The sequence below is a fragment of the Trachypithecus francoisi genome, unplaced genomic scaffold, assembly GCF_009764315.1.
Source record: "Trachypithecus francoisi isolate TF-2019V2 unplaced genomic scaffold, Tfra_2.0 Lachesis_group3, whole genome shotgun sequence".
In the NCBI taxonomy this organism is placed as follows: Eukaryota; Metazoa; Chordata; class Mammalia; order Primates; family Cercopithecidae; genus Trachypithecus; species Trachypithecus francoisi.
This window is the reverse complement of record NW_022681468.1, coordinates 6637105-6659482: the sequence shown is the minus strand read 5'-3', so window position 1 is coordinate 6659482 and position 22378 is coordinate 6637105. Positions and strand designations below refer to the sequence as shown.

The window sequence follows — 22378 nt, the reverse complement described above, 5'->3', positions numbered from 1 at the left end:
GGTGCACGGAAAACAGTGCTGGTACGGAGAGGGTTGAGTAACTAGATTTTGACTGTTTCTTCCGATTTGGTTCTCACTAATGAAATCTTGTCAGATGTGCCTCTGCTGCTGGATGGGGTGGGGGGTGGGACAGAAGCATGTGTGGTCAAAGGCAAGTTTATTTGCAGTTTGGGGGTTGAATGCAGTAGATTTCAAACTGGCTATTTTGAGGAGTTCCAGGGGTCCACCAAGGTATACCAGGGCCCTCACCCTGATGCAGCCAGAGTAGTTCTTCATTGATTTTATGCAGTGAGACTCTGAAGAAAAGAAAAAGAAAAACCCCATAGCTTAGTGGGAATCCAGGCGACTTAAAACACAGATGAGTGCTTCTTCTCTTTGGCTCTTGGAGCATAATGTACATCCTTTTCCTACTTGGTTTGGTGTAATAACATCATTGGTATATTTCAAAATATGAAGCTCCTGGTGCTGGATAATAAATGTTTTCCCAATTTTTCAACCTCTTATGGCCTTCATCGATGCCCAGTGGCCCAATGGCTGCAACCTCAGCACCGTGTTGAGAAAGAGCCCAGGAAAGGGACTTACAGACAGGCCTTCCCGGGAAGAATCAGGCCCAGCTCCGTGTGCTCTTTGGAGGGGAGTGGAAGGTTGTTAAACCTCATAGCTCTTGGAGGTGGGGCTGAATTTTGCTTCTCATGAACCTCTTTCCATTGGAAATTACCTCTCTTTCTCCCCTAAAGACAAGGAAGTACTGGACTGTCTTCATCTCCCTGGCCGCCGAGGCCGTTTGACACCTTGTGCCACCCAAGAGAAAGCAGGCCTAGCTTGGCCCTGCCTGAGGGGAACAGGACGGCAAGCCCCTGGCCTCCTACCTGCTCCCAGCTGCCCTCTGGCGGCCCCTGTCTGAAAGCTGGATGTGTCTCTTTACTTACCCACCCCTGTTCTCACTCCAGGGCTCCAGATGTTGGATGAGGCAGGGCCTTCGTACACTTCCATGCCAACAGCTACCCAAGTCGCACCGTCAATCACACTCTTACTCAGGCTCTCCTGTGCCCCTGGCCCTTCTTCCCCTCTCACTTTTCCCCACACTTCTAAAATCTCACTCGTCCTGTCAGAATGTGGCTCCACAGATGGAGCCTTTTCCAGCCACCGCCCGCCCGCACCGTGACTTTGCACTCCCTCCTGCGCTCCCGCAGGCCTTTATTTTTGCCTCTGTCCTGACAGTCAGCTGCCACTTGGCATGTCCTGCTATTCCCACTGCATGAATCCAGTCAGGTTGGAAATTCGGAAAGTTACATCTTAGTCTCTGGACCCCAAAAACCCACACGCTGTCTGCCTTATAAGCTCTCAGTATATCCATCCCTGGCTGTAGGAGCACACCAGGACCCAGAGGCTGCCATGCCTGGAGTCCTGTCTCCTGACTCAGCCCAGGCCCCAGCTTAGCATCGAGGTCCTGTGGGACCGTGTCCAGCAGTGAAGGCTGTGCACTGGCCTGAGCCCTGGGTCCCTCTGACTCACTGGCTCCCACTATCACCTGAAGTGTTGTAATGGGGTTGTAACCCATCCACCTTCTCTTGTCTTTCTTCAGTCTGTCCTCCCTGGGCTGTATCTAAAGGGCCCCGCTCCTGCCCTCATGCACGTTCTCTCCATACTCCTGGTCTCCTTCTGCTCAGCCTTTGCCCTGCTGTTGTGAAGCCTTCCCGGTGCCCCAGGAGACCTCAGGCACCCCTTCCCACTCCGCGTACACTGCTGCTGTCCCATTTGTTTGGACCCTGGGTTTGTTTGTCTAGACTGTGAGCTCCTCGAGGGCAGGTGTCTGTCTCTGTGTCTCGGGAGCCCTGAAGAGAGATTGATACATCAGAGGCGTCTGGTGACTGAACGAGCTCCCAGCTTGTGCCCCGTCATATTGTGTGCCTTGCGTAGCCTGACAGTTCCTGCCGTCGCGCCCTTCTTTCCAGACTAAGACGGAGTTCCTGAACCAAGACCGCTTGCTGGCCAGCCTGTGAAACTGGGCTCAAGGTGAGGGGTGCTATCTGTGATTGAGGGACATGGTTAATGGAATTGTCTCACACAGAAATCGCACCCGTCACCTTGGCCTACTTATCACCACCCCAAACAGAGGAGCACGACTTCTCCAGCCACAGCCTGTGGAAGGGCCTTCAGCTGCTGTGGCCCTGAGGTGGACGTAGTGTGGAAGGAACTTCGGACATGAACTCGGATCTGGTTCCAGCACCAGCTGTGCCAGGAGTACGCCCTTGGGCATGTGACTCACCTTTCTAAGACTCAGTTTCCCCATCTGTGAAATGGCTGAATCAGACCCACCTCACAGGGTTGTTGTGAGGGAACCATGAGATGATGTTTGTAAACATTCTTTGTCACCTTTAAATTACTGTAACAGTTTGAAGTTACTCTTTTTTTAAAAAATTACTTGCAAAGGTAACTAACAATATCAGCCGTGCACAGTGGCTCATGCCTGTAATCCCAGCACTTTAGGAGGTCAGGGGTCACTTCAGTGTAAGAGTTCGAGACCTGCCTGGTCAACATAGCAAGACCCTGGTCTCTAGAAAAGAATTAAAAATTAGCCAGTTTTGGTGGTGTGTGCCTGTGGTCCCAGCTACTCAGGAGGCTGAGGTAGGAAGATTGTTTGAGCCCTGGAGTCTGAGGCTGCAGTGAGCCGTGATTACACCACTGCACTCCAACCTGGGCAACAGAGCAAGACCCTGTCTCAGGAAAAAAAAAAGTGACTAACAATATCAACTCCTGTGGTGGTACCAGCAGCCATCACATTGGGACACAGAGGGAAGCCAGGCTGCTTGGATCCTGATGGCCAGGGAACGCTTTCTGAGGGAAGCGGGGCTTGAACCTGGGCCCTGCAGGGCTGGGGGTGGCTGAGGGGGTCTGATGAGGAGGAGGACCATGGCACCAGCAGATCTCAGTGGTTTGGAAGTTCAAATCAAGGTCTGAGAAGAGGCTCTGCCGTACCCTGGGGATCTCCCTCTGTGCATTGGCGGTACTGCGCATGCCTCACGGGGCCCCTAATTTCAGAGCATCCCGCCCACATCCTGCTGCTGCCATTATCCTCAAAAGAGCTGCTGGCTTATTGCAGTTTACATCCCAGAGAAGAGAGGTCTCCTCCTTCCACCAGTCCCAGGATTATCTCCCTAACACTATTGGTGAGATTCCTTTGGAGTTTTAGTCTTCCGTAGATACAGCCCAGGCGCCATGTGCCCAGTCAGGGTTCGAGATAGGTGGTGGTTCATTCCCCAGCCTTGCCTCACGAGCACCTTCCTGATGCCTCCTGGTGGGGCTCAGAAAGCAGCCAGCTGAGGTGTGCCTGCCGTGGTCAGCACAGAGGTTGACAGAAGTGGCACAGATTCTGGGGGCAGGTGACAGAGTAGTACCATGCCCTAGCTAGCTCCAGGTGCCCGCTCCACCCTGTCACATGGAGCAGCTGTGAAACCTTGAGCAGGCCATTTCACCATTCTAAGCCTTAGTGTCCTCATCTTTTGTTTGTTTTTTTTTTAAGATAGAGTCTTGCTCTGTCGCCCAGGCTGGAGTGCAGTGGCGTGAACTCAGCTCACTGTAACCTCTGCCTTCTGGGTTCAAGTGATTCTCCTGCCTCAGCCTCCCGAGTAGCTGGGACTACAGGTATGCACCACCACGCCTGGCTAATTTTTGTATTTTTAGTAGAGACAGAGTTTCACCATGTTGGCCGGGCTGGTCTCAAACTCCTGACCTCTGGTGATCCACCCACCTTGGCCTCCCAAAGTGCTAGGATTACAGGTGTGAACCACTGTGCCCGGCCAGTTTCCTCATCTTTAAAATGGGTGTAACAGCCACCTCACAGGGTTGTCATGAGACTCAAATGATAAAATAGATAGGACTGTGATTTGTAAGCATATGGCATCATGAATGCAGGTTGTTCCTGGAGTGCCCAGGCCCTAGACACTGGGATCTCACCCTTCAGTTGTAGCCAGAGTCATTTCATTCTGGTGTGCCACCCCCCCGGAGCTAAGCCATATAGTCCTTACGGAAAGGAACAGACCTCTTCCTGGATGCTCTTGTGCCTGGATCTCGGCTCCCTGGGCCTTCACAACATCCCCCTGAGATTGCAGGGAGACAGCAGGAATTACTTTCTCCATTTTAAGAAGGAAGAAACAAAGGCTCACAGTGCTAAGAAAGTTGCCCCAGGCCACTCTGGTAAGTGCAGAACTCAAGGCCCAGAGCCCAGATGTCCTGATTTCCAGTCCAGGTCTCTGCCCAGTGGAGCAGACTGCCTCTCAAAAGACCCTGCTCAGCTGACAGCCCTCCAGCTTTCTAAACCATGACCCAGCTTAGTCAGAGGTTGATTGTTATAAACATTTAACCTGACCCATCTTTCTAGCCACATACCCACATCTTTGAAAGTGAGGGAAGAATTCATTCATAGCTGTTTTCTTTTTTCCTCACATAGCATGTATCATTTCTTTCCTAAGGAATGAGTTTTACAAGTAGCTTGCCAGCTTCAGCTCATATAGGATAAGAGCCAGCTCAAATATTTTGGTAGATAACCTGGAGACTCAGAAAGCCAAGTGCTGAACTTGAGATACAGTTTCCAGTTTGAGAGTGGACAGGCTGTGAGTGTTTGAGGCCCTGCCCCGCTGCCTGTCGGCTGCCTGCCATCGCTCATCCAGGGTGTCCACACAGCGGGGGTTCATGGCAGCCACTGCCTGACTGGCCTGCTCCTGTGCCTAGCCCACTTTGGTCCATTCCCTGCACAGCAAGTAGACTGCATTTCACCTCTCAGTCAGGTCATCAGCCCTTGCCCAGAACTCTCTAGGATTTTAGCTTAACTCAGAATATAGTCCACATCCTTACCAAGGCCTGCGTAGCCCGGCATGCTATCTTTCTGAACTCACTTCCTCTCCTACTCTCTACCTCTCCTTCATTCCAGTTACACCATGCCCCAGATGTGCCAAGCATGCTCCTAACTCAGGGCCTCTACACCCAAGGCCCCTTGTGCCCAGAATGTTTTCTCCCCAAAACCTCAGGGCTCCTTCCCTCACTTCATCCAGGCCTCTGCTTACACCACCTAATCACAGTTTGTCTTAAGAACGACCCACACACATTCCTTTAATTCTCATTCTCTGCTGTGTTTTTCTTCCTACATGTTGTATCTTTATTTGTTGCCTGTCTCTCCTCTCTAGATTGTAAGTTCCAGGGGAGCATTTGTATCCACAGCTATGACCCCATCTGTGAATTACTGAGCATCTATTCTGGGCCATGCACCAGAACACAAAGATGAATAAGACATGGTCCCTGTGTTCACAGAGCTCACAGCTGGGTGGAGAGAGAGCCTCGTCAATACAGTGTATGTTATGCTGTGATGGAGAGAACACAGGGCTTCTTGCGGGGGCGGCTGTGGTGAAGGGGAGAGCTACTGGGAGAGCCCCAAGGGCGGGCATGCCTGATCTGAGTCTTAAAGGGGCTGGACAGACATTCACCAGTTAGAAGAGTAGCCCAAAAAGAAGCAAAATAGGCAACGACGCAGAGGCATGTGAACCTAGTGCTGCCATCTTGGATGCATGTGGGAGAAGAGAAAGGGAGGGCTGAGGAACAAGCAGGACCAGGCCTAGAAGGGCAGGCTTTGAGCATAACATCCCAGGGCTTAGCCTCATGCCTGGAGTTGCGAGGAAGGTCAAAGAGCAAGTGAGAGCCAGGACTCAGATTTAACTCTAAATGGCTTCCAGTCTGTGTGCTCAGAACAGTGCCCAGCAGGTAGTGAGCACTCAGCGGCGGGTGCTGCTGTCATCTTCTTCCTCATGCTTCCTCTCTAGCCCCTCAGGTGTGGAAATTAAGTCCCAGTGAGAGGAAGTGAGTAGCCAGCCCAGGGTCACAAGGCCCGCTAGAATCAGTCTGTTCATCGTGTCAGGAAAGGATTTGGGCCGGGAGGAGGGAAATCAAGGAAGGAATGAGGTCCCAAGCTCCAGATGCCCCCCACAAGGCAGCAAGTGTGAGGGGTGGAGGGGGGATTCCTTTGAAGTCCAGTGTTGTGCTCTTAAAATCCGTGTGTATTTTGCCTATTTGAACTGGATTCCAGGGAAGCAAAGAGGAAATGATGGATATTCCTGAGAGAAGGTGCTAAGGGAGTTGGGACATTCAGGGAGGAGAGAGGTTTGATGGGATTGGCTGGGAGCAGCAGTCAGGGCACTAGGACAGGCAGGTTGGAGCCTGAGAGGCCTCCAATCCCAAAGTAAGAATGAACCCAATCCCAAGGTTCCCATGTGGACCAGTGGAGAACCACAGTAGTTTCCTGGCCAAGGAATAGCCTGGAAGACCAGTGCTTTCTGAAATTGACTCTGTATGCAGACTCAATGGGATAAGCGGAGGCAGAGGGGCCAGTTGGAGATTCTTAGAAAGCTCTCCAAGTGAGAGCATGAGGCCTGAATCTAGACAGGCCAGAGAGGATGCTCCTAAGAGACAGTTTGCAGGAGAGGAAGCATTTCATGGAGTCCAGCAGAGGGCCGAGCAAAGGAAGGCCGGGGGGAATCAAATGGGCCTTACTTCTGTGAGAGGGTGCCAACTTGGGTTTCCCATACCAAAGTGTGGGGTGGTGCCAAATTTAGGCATGCCTCACAGGCATTCTCTGCACACTTGCTCCCTTCTGACGCCACACCTACTCTGTTCCATCCCATTGCCCACAGGGTTAAGAAGAGTGCCGCCTAGGGAGTGTCTCTTGGCAGACACCTGGTGTCACCGAGGCCTGTGAGCCGGGCCCCACGAGGGGTCTGGACAGTCCTCCAGGGCCAGGGCCCTGGGAGCTTGCTGGAGTCAGGTGGGCAGGAAGGTTCTGATAGGTTAGCTGAGCAGCCTCATTAAAGATTGAGGGGGGAAGCCCACTTGGTGGCTGGATGGCGTATCAGTTTCCCACTGCGCCAGCCAGGCGACAGGGAAGAGGTAAGTGGCCCGGTGTAAGAGGTGCCCCTGGCCTGTGCCGCGGAGCCCTGCCCATGATGGTCAGCAGGGAGTGGGCTTTCCACTGCTTTTGCTTCTGCCATTGGGACTGCACCGTGCTTTGCAGAGTGAGCTGTAGGTGACGGGAGCCCCTCTCTCTCCTCCCTGCTCCTCCTGGGCCTCTCCTTTCACTCCCACCTGCTCCGGGGGTGGGAGTGGGAGTGCTGGATCTTGGGGCGAGTATCTGTCACTGACCAGCTACGGGGTTTGCAATGACATCCTTGCGGAAGCGGCGGGGTGGAACCAGCAGCTGGGTACTGGGAGACTTGAGCTTCTGTTCCAGCAGCACCGTTCACTGGAGGCGCATGACCTTGGGTAGCTTTTCCGAGCCTCAGTTTCCCCACCTATAAAATGGGGTTAATAGGCCCAGCCATGGATGATTGGGCAGATTAGTCACAAAAAAAAAAAAATGCAGCGATGCTCTGTAAACCATTAAGCTTAAGATGTGGCAGACTTTTATTGCAACTTGTTCTGTTTGAGATTCATTTTAAGGTTAGTTTTATGTGCCGAAATAAGCATATTAGGAAGAGAGAAAAAATATTCTACAGGGAAAACAACTCCCCTAAGGAACACAGCCTAGTGGGCCCAAGCCGTGGGAGTGGGGTGTCCTGGCCTGGAAGTTGGAGACTGAGTCTAGCCCTGCTTTCCCCAGTGTGAATGTGAGCTTGGGCAAGCCCCTGCCCTTTCCCTGGGACTCGGGACCCCTCTACACAAGGGGTGCTGCTCACCGGTACATGGGCAGCACCAGGCCCCCTGTTGTCCTTTGTCAGAATTCAAATGCTTTTCCTCTCCGGTGTCTCCTTTTTGGTGCATGACTGCAAGGGCTGGTGGTGCTTCCCACTGTGGCCCTGGTCAGTCCCCCACTTTCTGAAGTGCCATCCCCACATCTGTAAGTGATGACCTTCCAGCTTGACAGGTCTTTCAGACCCTGAGCTCCTAGACACAGCTTTACCTGTTGGTCACCATGAGCTGTCTCTGCTAAGCCCAGGGCCAGGGCTTAGGTAGGAGGGTCTGTTGCAGGATGTCACGGGTCATTGGCTGTGGTAATCTGAGTAGGACACATCAGCCTGTTTGAGCCTAAATTCATGTGTTAAGGACTCAGCCGGAAAGACTGGAAAATTCACTCCGGGTTCCTTTAAGCAAGCAACTAAGCTGTCTAAAGCTCGTGTTAGAATAGGGAGGGTGACTAGAATAGGGAGGGTGACAGTCGGGTATTTGTCTCCTCCTGAGCTGAGCTCGAGGATAGGGTTATTTTTTTTTTTTTTTTTTTTTTTTTGAGACGGAGTCTCGCTCTGTTGCCCGGGCTGGAGTGCTGTGGCCGATCTCAGCTCACTGCAAGCTCCGCCTCCCGGGTTTAGGCCATTCTCCTGCCTCAGCCTCCCGAGTAGCTGGGACTACAGGCGCCCGCCACCTCGCCCGGCTAATTTTGTGTATTTTTAGTAGAGACGGGGTTTCACCGTGTTAGACAGGATGGTCTCGATCTCCTGACCTCGTGATCCGCCCGTCTCGGCCTCCCAAAGTGCTGGGATTACAGGCTTGAGCCACCGCGCCCGGCCGAGGATAGGGTTAAACACTAGCTGCCTTTGTTTCCCAAAGACAAATGTAGAGCTGTTTGTTTATTAACCAGGGCAGAGCATCAGTGCACTGGGGTGGACAGAGCCCTGGGCCAGGAGACATGTTATGGGCTCTGGTCCCAGCTCTGCCACTAATTCCTGTATGGCCTTGGCCAGGTGACGGTAAAGATAGTGGCCAGACCAAGCTTAGCCCAGTTCACAGACTCCATCCTTGCTTGGACACTTGTTCGCTTGGTGATAGGAATGGCACCTGTGAGGAAAGCAGGGCTTTGTAACAAGAGGGAGACGTGTGCCGGGGATGGCCCAATCTCACTGTAAAATGAGGGGACCCTCTGGAAAGAGGGAAAGGAGCCAGCCAGAAAGATGGCAGAGCAGGAAGGCCTTAGAAGGACTTGGGACTCTGCCCAGCTCAGACCAGGTGGCTGTCGTTTGTTGGCCAGAAATTCCATCAAGCATCACTGAGCAAGTACTGGATCCTTTGTCTCTGGCACTCCTAGCATCTCAGGTTCTATCTTTTCAGGAGCCCCAGGGGATGCCTTTCCCATAGAGACTAACTGGAAACTGAGCCCATCCCTTCCATCCCAGAGGAGCTGGGGGCTGGTGTCCCAGAGCCTCATAAATGTTCAGGGGTGGGCAAGAGGAAGGCCTTCGTCAGGAGGAGAGGTCAGGTGCCTCACCTCGTCTGCCTGCCTTTGGCTGTATAAATTAATGCATTACCTCAGACAGGAGCCACGCCATTCCCTGCCTACCCCGCACCCGCCACACCTTGTGGGGGATGGATCGCAGAACAGGGATTCTCCTCTGTAGGGACTCTTAGACATTTATTTGTTTAGAGGTAGTGCATGATATGGAAATCCAAAAAGAGGAATATAAGCCCACAATCCCGAGATAGCCACTGTTAACATGTTAGTATATTTCCTCCTTTGTCCTTTAGAGTTATAGAAATTTGGAGCTGATGATCCTTGGTTCCACCCTTCTCACTTTATAGAAAACAGAAGTCCAGAGAGGAGAGGGACTCCCACACACCTAACTTCCTGGCAGAACTCCAGCAAAGTTCACTGTGAAGGGGATTAGTACAAACCAGAACTGTCCGGAAGAGCACAGCCAAGGCGGGAAGGGACTGGAAGACAGGACGGGGACCAAGAGAGGCCTGGAGGGGAGTGCACCAGGGCCGCCAGGCCAGCACAGAGAGACGGCCTTTGTGGTCCTGACAGACCACTGGGGGCAGTCCTGGCAAAACAGATTTCACCCTTTGGGAAGAAGACTTTGCCAGTGAGAACCACCCACCCTGGCTAGGGCCTCGCACTCGATGTCAGACTGGGTGGCTCCCAAGGCTCTCTGTACAGCCCTGAGAACCTGTCCAGCTCCTGGGATACCTCTCCTGGTGCCACATGGATGGGCATTGAGGCAGCAAGGCCATTGGGTGCTGAGAGGCTGCAATGTGCCACACTCCTGCCCAAGAAGGGGCTCCACCAGGGGGCTCCGAGCTGCAGCTTCTCACACTCATGCCAGGGCTGGACTCCCCTTCTTGCGCTCCCTGCCACTGTGCCCTGCTTGACCCTTCTTCCTCCATGTGTCCTATCCCCCTGCAGTCTTGGTGACTCTGTGGAGGGCTTTAGAGTCCTCTGTTTTAGGGTTGAAGCCTGGCTTAACTGTTGACTGTTCAGAGGCCACAAAGATGCTACTTCAGTTCTCCAACTCTCCAGCTTTCCTATGGGTAAAGTGGAGCTCACAGCAGGATTCCTAGGACGAGGGAGGCTAAACAAGGTGGCACCTGAGTCTCTGGCACAGGATCTAGTACCTAGTGTAATAGACACTGAATAAACTGGAGCTCTTTCCTTACCCCAACTCATTGTATTTTCTTTTTTTTTTTTTTTTGAGACGGAGTCTCACTCTGTCGCCCAGGCTGGAGTGCAGTGGCGGGATCTCAGCTCACTGCAAGCTCCGCCTCCTGGGTTTTATGCCATTCTCCTGTCTCAGCCTCCCGAGTAGCTGGGACTACAGGCGCCCGCCACCTCGCCCGGCTAGTTTTTTTTGTTTTCGTATTTTTAGTAGAGATGGGGTTTCACCGTGTTAGCCAGGATGGTCTGGATCTCCTGACCTCGTGATCCGCCCATCTCGGCCTCCCAAAGTGCTGGGATTACAGGCTTGAGCCACCGCGCCCGGCCAACTCATTGTATTTTCTAAGTGGCACTGCCATTGGTGGCTTGTGGTATCTCACTCACTGATAGCTCGTGAGACCCAGTCCTCGGCTCAGCCACTATTTCCCGCTCTGGGAGCTTATGAACCATTAGACTTCGGCTATTTTCTCTAAGACTGTGTCACTCACTCTAGTCTGGCCCAGTGGCTGATGATGCTCAGACAGTTTGCCCAGGGCCAGTCATCCACATACTTAACAAATATGTATTGCATTGACTATAGGTCAAAAACTATGGTAAGTACTGGGAATACAGAGGTGAGCAAAGCAGTTATGTCCGTGGAGTTAGTCAGGCTGTTCTGTTGGCCATGCTCTTCCTCTTGCCCTTCCTGGTATGTGCAAGCATGTGTCATGGATCCTGGTGAACTCAGGGACTCACATTCAGAGTCCCATGAGCAGGTGCTCCCCTACACTTGGGCCACGCCTGACCTGGTTCTGTCCTGTGACCCGCCTGAGTCTCAGCACCTCAGCCAGGCTATGAGGAAGTGGGAGGGGAGGAGTGTCACCTGCATCTGGCTCATTCTCTGTGAATCCCATAATGTGCGCCCAGATTTTTTTTTTTTTTTTGAGATGGAGTCTCGCTCTGTCGCTCAGGCTGGAGTGCAGTGGTGCAATCTTGGCTCACTGCAAGCTCCGAGGCTGGGTTCACACCATTCTCCTGCCTCAGCCTCCCGAGCAACTGGGACCACAGGTGCCTGCCACCACACCCGGCTAATTTTTTTTATTTTTAGTAGAGATGGGGTTTCACCATGTTAACCAGGATGGTCTCGATCTCCTGACCTCATGATCTGCCCTCCTCTGCCTCCCAAAGCGCTGGGATTATAGGCGTGAGCCACCGTGCCCAGCCGTGCCCAGATTTTTCCTCTCTTCTGTGCCCTCCCTACCCCTTTCCACTACACCAGGACAGCTTTCTTGAAGATGGCAGTACCTTTCTTTGGAATCTTTTGTCAAATCTTTATGTTAGTGACAGATGCTATAAAAGCCTTTTGAAAAGGTATAATACAAAGACCAGGTATAAGCTCATCTCCTCCTCGGAGCAGCCTGTGAAGGGCACATGGCAATTCTTCATGTCCCTGCTTGCAGAATAGCAACAAAGGAGAGTGACCTGCCAAACGCCTGCAGTGTGTCCCAGGTAGAGATGCCACCAGACGGGAGCCGGCCTCTTCCAGTGCTCACTCTCCCCAGTGAGAAGGGACTCAGACCTCCTGGCCCCACTCCCTGTCAGTGATATAGACTGCCCTGAGTCTATCAGCTGCTGTCCCCTGTGACTGGCCCCCTCACCCCATCTCACCACCCCTCCCTTTCAGGAAGGCTCATGATTGAGTCTGGCCCAGCCTTCCCTCCCCTCTTGTGTGTTTCTCCCCACCTCATGGCTCCTAAGAGTGAAAGGGCTCCTCTGAGTCACTGCTGTGTTTGGGAGGAGTGGGTGTTTGATGGAAGTTAGACTTGAAGCTGGAAAGTGGGCCTCCAGGACAGCAGGAAGTCAGCTCCTTCCTGAGAATCATCATGGTCCAGCGGGCCCTGGAGCAGGCCAGCCTGGACTTGAGCCTTGGCTGGGTCTCAGCCTCTGTCCTCCTGCAGCTCTTTGTGTTCAGAGAAGAGGTCAGCCAGGGAACCTATGGCCTGGCCTGCTACCAGGTGTGAGCCCTGCCACTAAGGGCTGGACCCACATGACACCAGGAATGCCCAGCCACCCTGCTCTTGTTTGATGTTGGACCTAAGATTTCCCTTTCTGATTTTCATTTGTCTGTAGCGTGATGGGTCCTTTTATTTTTCCCTTTTTAATTTTTGAATTTCTTCTCATGCTTGTTTCCTATCTCATCCTCTTTATTTTGACTTAACAAAATTTATCTGAGATGAGTGAGAAGAGGATGAGAGTTTTCTTAGTTGGAGTCCCAAGTCAATGGACCAGGCCCCTGCCTCGGCAAGATCGGCTCCTAGACTCTACAAGCTTGGGACACTGGGGCCAGCATCACAAACCCTGTGACTTTGGGCAAGTCCCCTCACCCCTGAGAACCACCACCACTCATCCTGTGTACTTCAGGGGGCCATGGTGGGACCAGTTGGGCAATGAGTGCATGCAGCCAGTAAAGAAGAAGGTGCTCCGCCGAGGGGACCGCACCAGCAAGGCCGCGGGGGCAGAGGGCCACTTAAGCCAGCACACAGGCAGATTCCTGTCCGACTCAGCAGAAAGATCAACAGTGTGCTTTCAACAGTAATGCAAACAAACATTTCCAGCACTTTATGGCTTACCATATGCTTTTTACTCCTAGAGTTTGTTTATTCCTCACAGCAGCTTGGTGAGGTACCGCTATTAGCATTAGTGTATTAGGACTCCCATTTCATAGATGAGGGCACAGTAGCTTGCCTGGGGGTGCATGGCTAGGCAGGTGTGAGGCAGAACGCAGGCCAGGTCCTCTCGTGCCCACTGCCTGCCCAGGTTAGTACCTCATGGGAACAAGACAATTAAGATGTGATCCGCAGACCGTCATTGCTGTACATTTACTGTACAAAGGAGCGCACCTCATGGCCACAGAAGGTGACTCCACGTTCTGCCACTGTGTGCAGAGCCACAGGTCCTGTAGCAGAAAGGCGTCTGAAACTCACAGCCCTGCGACAAAGGCTGGGTCAGCAGCCCCGTGGCTTTAATTTGTCCCTAATGCCTCTGGTCAGCAGAGGGTACCTGGTGCTGGCAGGACATCATTACACTGCTGCCTCCTCTCTGGACAAGCATGAACTTGGGGGACCCCTTCTAAGCCCTGTATCTCTGTGGCTTACTTCCTAGGTTTTTGTTTTCACTCAGGTCAGTTCACCATGACTCCTTCACCTGAACCTTTCCCCCAGGGTAAGTGAGCTTGAGCCCCCTCTCCCTTTCCCGACTCAGTTCAGTAGAATATACCGAGTGTCTGATGCGAGCCAGGCTGTGAGGGTGGAGTGCGGAGTGAGACGTGCTCTCTGCCCGCGAGAAGCCCAGGGTCTAGTACGGAAGAGAAGGCAGCTCCCAAATTACTAGAATGTGGGTAAGAAAGCTGTGAGTTTTTAAGAGAGGCGCATAGGCACCGGTTGGTGAGAAGGAGCATGAGGACCTGCGGAGGACTTCATGGAAGAGGTGACCACCAAGCTGGGCCTGGAAGCCTTGCTTGGTGGAGACGGCAGAAAAAGGTGACCCACATGGGTTGAGGAGCGCACAAAACAGAGACGGGAAGCATAGTGCAGCCAGGCCCAGTGTGCAGGTGCAGGTCAGCTGTGGAGGGCTGTTGGGGAGGCGCAGCCACAAGGTGAGCTGGGGCCTAGCCTGAAAGCCTTGAATCTTACTCAATGGAGCCTGGGTCCAACCTAGTGCAGGTCACGTCTGTGTTTTCCAGACATCATTTAGGCCGCACTGTCAGAATAAGAGTGGAGGTGAGGGTCCAAGAGAGAGAGACGCCAAGGCTGCCAGGTGGCGGCAGAGAAGCGGGGCATTCTGTGGGGCAGCCCACACAGTGCCAGTGAGACTCCATTACCTAACAAGCTGTGGGAGGCAGAGAGGGAAGAGCTGGGACCCCCACCATCCCCATCACCCTGGCTCCTGTGGGATCCAAGCTCAGCTCGGACGGCGAGCAGTGGCTCTAAGGTACTCATCTGCAGCATGGGACAGGCGCCACATCCTCCGCCTTGGCTTCTGTGTGCATCACCCAGGGAAGTCGTGTAGTGCCTCACCACTAGACACGAGGCAGTCTGATTACCAGCAGCCAGGAGCCTTCCTTAGCTACTCCTCCCACTGAAGAATCACTTGCTGAGGGGCTGCTGCTTGGAGCTTCCCAAGGGCCACCAGCAATCTGCAGCAATGACCTTCATCCCTGTCCCTCCTGCTGACTGCCACAGGGAAGCTGTGCTGGGGGTGGAGGAGGCCAGGAGTAAGGAGACGATGGGAACCTCAGGTCTGTCACAGTTACCCTGGGTGACATGGGACAGACCCCTGTGCCTTAGCTCCTACCCCTAAAACAAAGGGACTGTACTTCATGATGTTCGGGGCCATGATGGCTCAAAACAATTGAACACTTTCTTAGTTTAAGAAGAATGGCAAGCTTTATGCAATCAATGCAATCAAGTGTTATCCTTTCCTGCTCTGTCGTGTCTAAAACTCCAGCCAATTTTTAATTAGGTCTTAGATGCAGGGGCCAGAGCCCCTCGAAGGGCCAGGGCTCCTGTTGGACTTCCCCACCCTCTGGAGAAACAGGTTGGGAAGGTGCTGGGAGGACACCAGCCCAGCAGGCAAAATGGGGAATCCAAAGCACAAAACCACACAGGCCTCTGTGCGGGCAGCTGGCTGCCATCTGGGGTCCTGACAAGAGTGGAAGACAGTTACGGTGACCTGGCCAAGGCCAGGCCACAGACACAGAAGGATCTTGCGGCAGCTGGTGGAGCCCAAGCGTGGAAAGGCCTCCATCCTAGGGCAGGGCCAACCCTCAGACCAAATGCTAGACAGGGTCACTGAGACAGGGACTCAGCCCCCAGAAGGACAAAATCCAGATCCAGGAGTGAACTCAGCCCTCGAGACCCAGTCTTAGAACAAGGCGGATGTCCAGTTGTCCAAGGCAGAGCCCAAGGCCTGTGCCAAACTCACAGCAGAGCAGCTCAGGCACAAGTCCCGGACATGGAGCGGAAATGCCAGGAATTCCTCCCGCCTCAGCCAGGATGAGTGGCAGTCGGGGGGTGGCAGGGACACGTGTCCACAGCACCTTGCACACCGTCCGAGGGCAGCTTGCAGCTTTTTTGGCAGCATATGAGTCTGCCACCTTCATTCTTCGTTCTTCAAGCTGGTCTCAATCTGACACCACTGTCTGATTGAGTTTAAGAAAGAAAGTGGCATTTGCACGTGGTTTGCATCTGCCACTTGCTGTATATAAGACCTTGGACAAGCCATTTAGCCTTTCTGGGCCTGGCTTCCCAGCTGTTACAAGTCCTTATGGGAGCCTTCTTATAGGGTTGTGAGAATTAGAGTTAGATTTAACATTAAATTAAGAAAAGTGCGTGGACATTGCTCTCGTAATATTCACATATTCATTCCTTCTGTTTCTTGAGAACAAGGAGGGAAGAACCACTAAGACCTTGGTCCTCTATGAAGTAGGAGGGAAGAGGGGTGTCCCCACATCATCGATGTGGGGACATCCTGGGGCAGAAACAAAGCCACTTCCCCACCTAGTCAGGGAAGTATGAGAGCAGCCTGCCCAGAGTCCCTCCCCCGGTCACTGTGACTCTGTAGTTCCCTAGTGACACCTGAGCTGGCAGAGAAGGAACAGTCAGCTTTTTCTTAGGTGGGGGCAGAAGCTTAGCTGTGGCACAGCACAGGAAGCCCTGCACAGACGCCAGCTCCAGCCTCCTCTGAACAGGAGGTCTGCACAGCAGGAGGTCCCTCCTTCAGGGTCCAGGGCAGGGGCGTGGCCAGAAAGTTCCACACCAGTCCAGAACAAGGGAGCAAGGGCAGGGCCTGGCTCCTTCCCACCTGCAGCTCCAGACACCCTTTGCAGACAGCAGGGGTCACCCCAGGGCTAGAAGCATGGGCCTCAGCTCAGACACACCCAGGTTTTAACTCTGACCGCAACTTCTGCCAGCGGTCAGTGTCTCTCCTTTGCTCAGAAAGTGGAATCAGCCGGGCACGGTGGCTCACGCCTGTAATCCCAGCACTTTGGGAGGCCGAGGCGGGTGGATCACAAGGTCAGGAGATCGAGACCATCCTAGCTAACACAGTGAAACCCCGTCTCTACTAAAAATACAAAAAAAAAAAATTAGCCAGGCATGGTGGCGGGCGCCTGTAGTCCCAGATTCTTGGGAGGCTGAGGCAGGAGAATGGTGTGAACCCGGGAGGCGGAGCTTGCAGTGAGCCGAGATAGCGCCACTGCACGCCAGTCTGGGCATCAGAGTGAGACTCCGTCTCAAAAAAAAAAAAAAAGGAAGTGGAATCAAGTGGATTTGTTAGGTTTGGCAATCCCCAGTTCTCTGGTGATTTTAATTAGAACATCCTGGTGGGATGTAAAGAGGCCAGATTCAGTGTTAAAGGGTTGAGGGGATGGTGGCCAGCAAGAAGGTTGAAGCAGCAAGAAGATAGTTTGAGAGAGAAGGTGAGCAGGGTCAGTAGCTGAAAGGGGTAATTTTTAACCATGTGAAAGTTTGGGTCTCATTTATTGGTTCAGAATGAAGAGCCATGAGTGAGAGAGAGAGAGAGGGTGATTGAGAGAGTGAGGTGGGGTGAGTGGTGCACAGGTGTGAGTGAGGCCAACATTTAAAAAGATTCTTAAGGATGTCCCTTCTGCAGCCAGGAGGTGGGCACAGATGGAGAGCGCTCCAGGTGGGTTTGTTGGGGCCCTTCTTCCTCTAACCACTCTGTTTCTGTGCTTCTCTGCCCACAGGCCCCTCCAGCCAGCGTCAGGTGCAGAATGGCCCCTCTCCTGATGAGATGGACATCCAGAGAAGGTAACCCAGCACCCACAGGGGCCAGGCTGATCATCTCCCTATCAGGCTGGGTGGCCAGGGGTGCCTTCAGCGGGTGAGGATGCACCAGCAGCCAGGGCCAGGACTCCTAGAGGCATACGCTGCAGGAGGGTGCAGGGTGCAGGCCAGACCAGGAAGAAAGAGGGGGCCACTGCACAGCCGCTAGTCCTGGACACCAAGACCAGGAATGACTGTGGGAGTCTGGCATTCTACAGAGAGTGCTAGTGACCTCCAGCGGGACGGCTCTCAGGGTGACCCAGCAGAGCCCAAGTGCTCTCCATTGTCGCCTCACTTCCTCTTCCCCAGTGTAGCAGGAGACAGTCCAGGCATGAGGGATTCGGCCTGGGGGGCAGTCGCTCCCATGGGATGGGGCTAGGGACCATAGGAATGAACCCGCTCACCCCATGGAGCTTCTAAAGTGTTAGCATGAGGGGAAGAGGAAGGGCCAAGGCTGTTGTCCTGAAATTACAGTCATGGTGGGTCCCCATGGAGCAGCTTCCCAAGGTCACATTGCCCTGAAATGGCAGAGTCAGGACTTGAACCTAGGTCTGCCCTCTCAGTGATGGGTCCTCTGCCTCTTCTGTGTCAAGGGAGGTAGGACCCGGCCCGGGCCTTCCTCTCTCAGCTTTGTCAGATAGGGAGTCAAGCTGCAACTCTCTGTGGCTACACTCAAGTCCAGTCCTGGACTAGGAGTCAGGAAAGCCGGCGTCTGCCCCCACCTACCCCTCTCACCAAATGGCATGGGACTTATCCCAAGACCTCCTCTTCTCTGGCCTTTTCCTAAGACTGAGAAATGAATGCCTTGCAACCTTGGGCAAGTTCCTGCTCCAAGCCTCCGTTTCCCGATTTGAAGATAGTGTTGGCTTTGCTCTGCCTGTCTCATCCACTCACCCTCAGGGCTTTTCTTACTGTTGTCCCCATGAGCCGGCTGAAGCCCAGAGAATGGAAGTGACTTGCCCAGAGTAACCAGGGAGTCAGGCAGAACCCAGACTGGCAGTCAAGTCGCACTCCAGCTGCAGCTCCCTGCCAGGACCCAAGGCCGGCCCTACCCACAAAAAGGCATGAAGGAGTGAGCCACCAGATGCCAGGTGTAAGCGTACAGGAGTGGATGGCCGCTAAATGGGTCCTTCATTTCTCTCGAAACTGCTTCAACACCCGCAGTGCTGAATTCTGTACCCCAGGGCCCAAGCCAAGCTGTGTGGGGTCACTGGCCGGCCGGGAATGGGAGCACCGCCTGGCGGTCGAGGTGTGACAGCAGGGGACATACCCGCAAACACATACACTTGCCCCAAGGCAGGACCAGACACAGACACACACACACACCTGCCCCAAGACGAGACCACACACAGACAAGCACACATCTGCCCCAAGGCGGGACCACACACACACACAGACGCACACCTGCCCAAGGTGGAAACACACACACACACACGCCTGCCCCAAGATGGGACCGCATACAGACACACACACATAATCACACACACCTGCCCCAAGATGGGACCGCATACAGACACACACACACACACACACATACACACATATACACACACCTGCCCCAAGATGGGACCGCATACAGACACACACACACACACACACACACACACATACACACACCTGCCCCAAGATGGGACCGCATACAGACACACACACACACACACACACACACACACACACCTGCCCCAAGATGGGACCGCATACAGACACACACATAATCACACACACACACACCTGCCCCAAGATGGGACCGCAGACACACACATAATCACACACACACACACCTGCCCCAAGATGGGACCGCATACAGACACACACATAAACACACACACACACGCCTGCCCCAAGATGGGACCGCATACAGACACACACACACACACACACACATACACACGCCTGCCCCAAGATGGGACCGCAGACAGACACACACACACACACACACACATACACACGCCTGCCCCAAGATGGGACCGCAGACAGACACATAATCACACTTACACACACCTGCCCAAGGTGGGACCGCAGACAGACACACACACACAGACGCACACCTGCCCAGGGTGGAAACACACACACACACACACACCTGCCCCAAGACGGGATCACACACACACACACACCTGCCTCAAGACAGGAACACACACGCGGCAGGGGAGACTCTCGCTTGTCCCACGCCACTTTATTGGAGGCGGGCAGGGGCAAGACTTAGTGAGGCAGAGACTCCAAGCATCCAAACAGTATCATAGGTTCAGACGTGACTTGAGTATTTTTCACACATTGTCATTTTACCATGGTTTTCCAGGTGTGTGGCTCCTGCTGGGGAGGTTTCAGCAGTTTGAGACACTAATACAGATGCTACTGGGAGCCTTTCAGACCTTAATGCTAAAAGGGGCTTTTCCTTTTTTTTTTTGTTTTTTTGTTTGTTTGTTTGTTTGTTTTTTGAGACGGAGTCTTGCTCTGTCACCTAGGCTAGAGTGCAGTGGCGCGATCTTGGCTCACTGCAACCTCTGCCTCCTGGGTTCAAGAGATTCTCCTGCCTCAGCCCCCTGAGTATCTGGGATTACAGGCGCCCACCACCACACCCAGCTCATTTTTGTATTTTTAGTAGAGACGAGGTTTCACTATGTTGGTCAGGCTGGTCTCAAATTCCTGACCTGATCCACCCGCCTCACCCTCCCAAAGTGCTGTGATTAGAGGCGTGAGCCACTGCACCCGGGCATTCCATAATGTTTTAGTTAAGGCATACACCCTACAAGAAGCCCATGAAATCGATGTTTCTGGCACTCCCTCCCACCAAGCCCAGAGCTGCCTTCAGAGCAATCCTTAACCCTGTGTTTCCATAGCAGGTGTTCAGTTTGTACCACACCAGCTGAGCTCTTGATGCTGTCTGTGGCCTGCATGATTTCTTAAGGTGCCTCCCACTCCAGAACTCGGTCCCTGGATTCTGTGGATGTATCTGGGGCTCAGTGTCCTCATTCAGCTTGCGTTTAAGAGCACCCTGAGGCCACCCTGCCATAAGGAACTGGGATGTGAGTTCCCACTGTGGTGCACGTAGCAGTGTGCCACAGCGTACCAAACAGCCCCCTAGACGAAGGTGGGCCTGTGGCCCGTCTGTGGTAAAGAAAATGAGAAGTGTAGCCTTTGTGTCCATTTCTGCTGGCAACTAAAACACACCTGAGAACTGTGCCAGGAAAAGCTTGGCCAGGTCCTAAGAACAGGCGTTCCTGAGACTGGGTCTGTTGAGGCCACAGGCCCCCAAAAGCCAGATGTGCTTATCTAGCCCAGGGAAGAGCTTGGTCACTCTAGGGAGTGGAATCACGTTGGCCTTCCATGAGGAGCTCTGTGTTCAGTGTGCCTGAGACTCAGGAGACAGCCGGTGCTCCCATTTCGGGAGCTGGACCCAGTCACATCCCCCTCCTGTTAAGTAGAGGCAGCTGTGGCACACAGTGGTGCTTGTGGAGCACTAGCGAAACCTGACTCTGAAGCCGGGGACTGCGGGCGCAGCGCAGGCACAGAGCGTGCTCTCCAGTGTGGAGAAGTCAGACTGCCCCACTGTGGTTGCTTTTCAGACAAGTGATGGAGCAGCACCAGCAGCAGCGTCAGGAATCTCTAGAAAGAAGAACCTCGGCCACAGGTGAGAGCCCTCCTCCCCTAGGGCCGACTCCCATGCTGGTGCTGGGTGGTAGCCCCTCCACGCAGATGAGGCCCAGGGACACACGGGGCGCTGTGTGAGTAGCTACGGGGAGCCTAGGTCTCAAAGTGCGACCGCCACTTCAGATGGTGAGGGTAGCAAAGAGAACAGAGCAGAGGCTTGGGGAGTCTGCTCAGCTGGGTCTGGCCACTGCCCACCAACCTCCTCCAGAGTGGACATTCAGCCAGCACTTCCCGTGTCTCAGGCACCGTGCTAAGGGCTGGGGACATGATTACGACTGCAGATGCAGTTCCTGCCCTCAGGGAGCCCACTGTCCAGTCAAGGAGACAGCGAACCCACCCTTGCCGTGTCACATAGCGCACACTGTGGCAAGTGACGAGCAGGTGCTGAAGGCCCACCCTGGGTCAGGGAAGACTTCCCACAGGAGGTGCTGCCACACGTCCGTCTTGGACGTTTGGTGGAGCTTAGCACGTTAAAGGAGAAGGACAAGGGTTTTCCAGAAATTGTCATGTTCACTGATAGGCAAAGGACTGGGTAATTTACCAAGTGCTTTCATGCTCCTTGTCTTGTTTCATTCTCTCAAACACCCTATGAAGTGAGCAGGTAACTATTATCCTGTTTACTGATGAGAAACCCGAGCCCCTACTGGTTACAGGAGCGCCCTGCTCGTGAGATGCTGACTGACCCCATCACCCCCACCTAACTGCTGCAGGTTTCCTGCCCCCCGCACCGGCCACTCTGCATTTCTGATGCAGGTCTGACGCTGTCATCATGTCGTGCCTTCCCCATCACTCTTGGAACAGCCTGTGCCCGCCCTCTCTCCCTCTGGTGCCTCAAGCACTTTCCATCCTTTTCCTCCTTCCTCACACTTTGCCTCCCCCTCTTCACCTAACTGAACCCCTGCTCTCCAGTCATGTCCCAGCTCTACAGTTACTTCTTTTTTTTTTTTTTTTGAGACGGAGTCTTGCTCTGTCGCCCAGGCTGGAGTGCAGTGGACGGATCTCAGCTCACTGCAAGCTCCGCCTCCCAGGTTTACACCGTTCTCCTGCCTCAGCCTCCCGAGTAGCTGGGACTACAGGCGCCCGCCACCTCGCCCGACTAGTTTTTCATATTTTTTTAGTAGAGACGGGGTTTCACCGTGTTAGCCAGGATGGTCTCGATCTCCTGACCTCGTGATCCACCCGTCTCGGCCTCCCAAAGTGCTGGGATTACAGGCTTGAGCCACCGCACCCGGCGCACAGTTACTTCTGTGAGGAAGTCTTCTGTGAACTTCTGGCCAGGCTGGAGCGCCTCTTTGTATGCCAGCATGGCGCCATGTGCCTGCCCTTGGTAACACTTGTCAGCTTGCCACAGTCCTCCATCTGCATTCACCCGTGCAATTTGTTGACTGTTCCTCACAGGCTGTGAGCACCCTGAGCAGAAAGCTTGTGGCTGGTTTTCCCCAGCACCATACCCAGCACCTAGCACATTGCCTGGCACAAAACAGGCTCAGGCAGCACT

The 22378-nt window shown here is 53.7% G+C and overlaps 1 protein-coding gene across 9 annotated transcripts in view; it reads left to right on the top strand.

The window, feature by feature from the left end:
• EVL (Enah/Vasp-like) overlaps positions 1–22378 on the top strand; it is a 180833-nt gene that overhangs the window by 141887 nt on the left and 16568 nt on the right. For 5 of the 9 annotated variants that reach the window (XM_033191343.1, XM_033191349.1, XM_033191346.1 and 2 more), the window contains exons 4-6: positions 13547–13606; positions 17151–17214; positions 20796–20860. In XM_033191343.1, the coding sequence (XP_033047234.1) occupies positions 13547–13606; positions 17151–17214; positions 20796–20860 (189 nt within the window). The remainder of the gene's footprint in view (positions 1–13546; positions 13607–17150; positions 17215–20795; positions 20861–22378) is intronic. The other 4 variants (XM_033191347.1, XM_033191350.1, XM_033191345.1 and 1 more) reach the window with 2 other exon arrangements.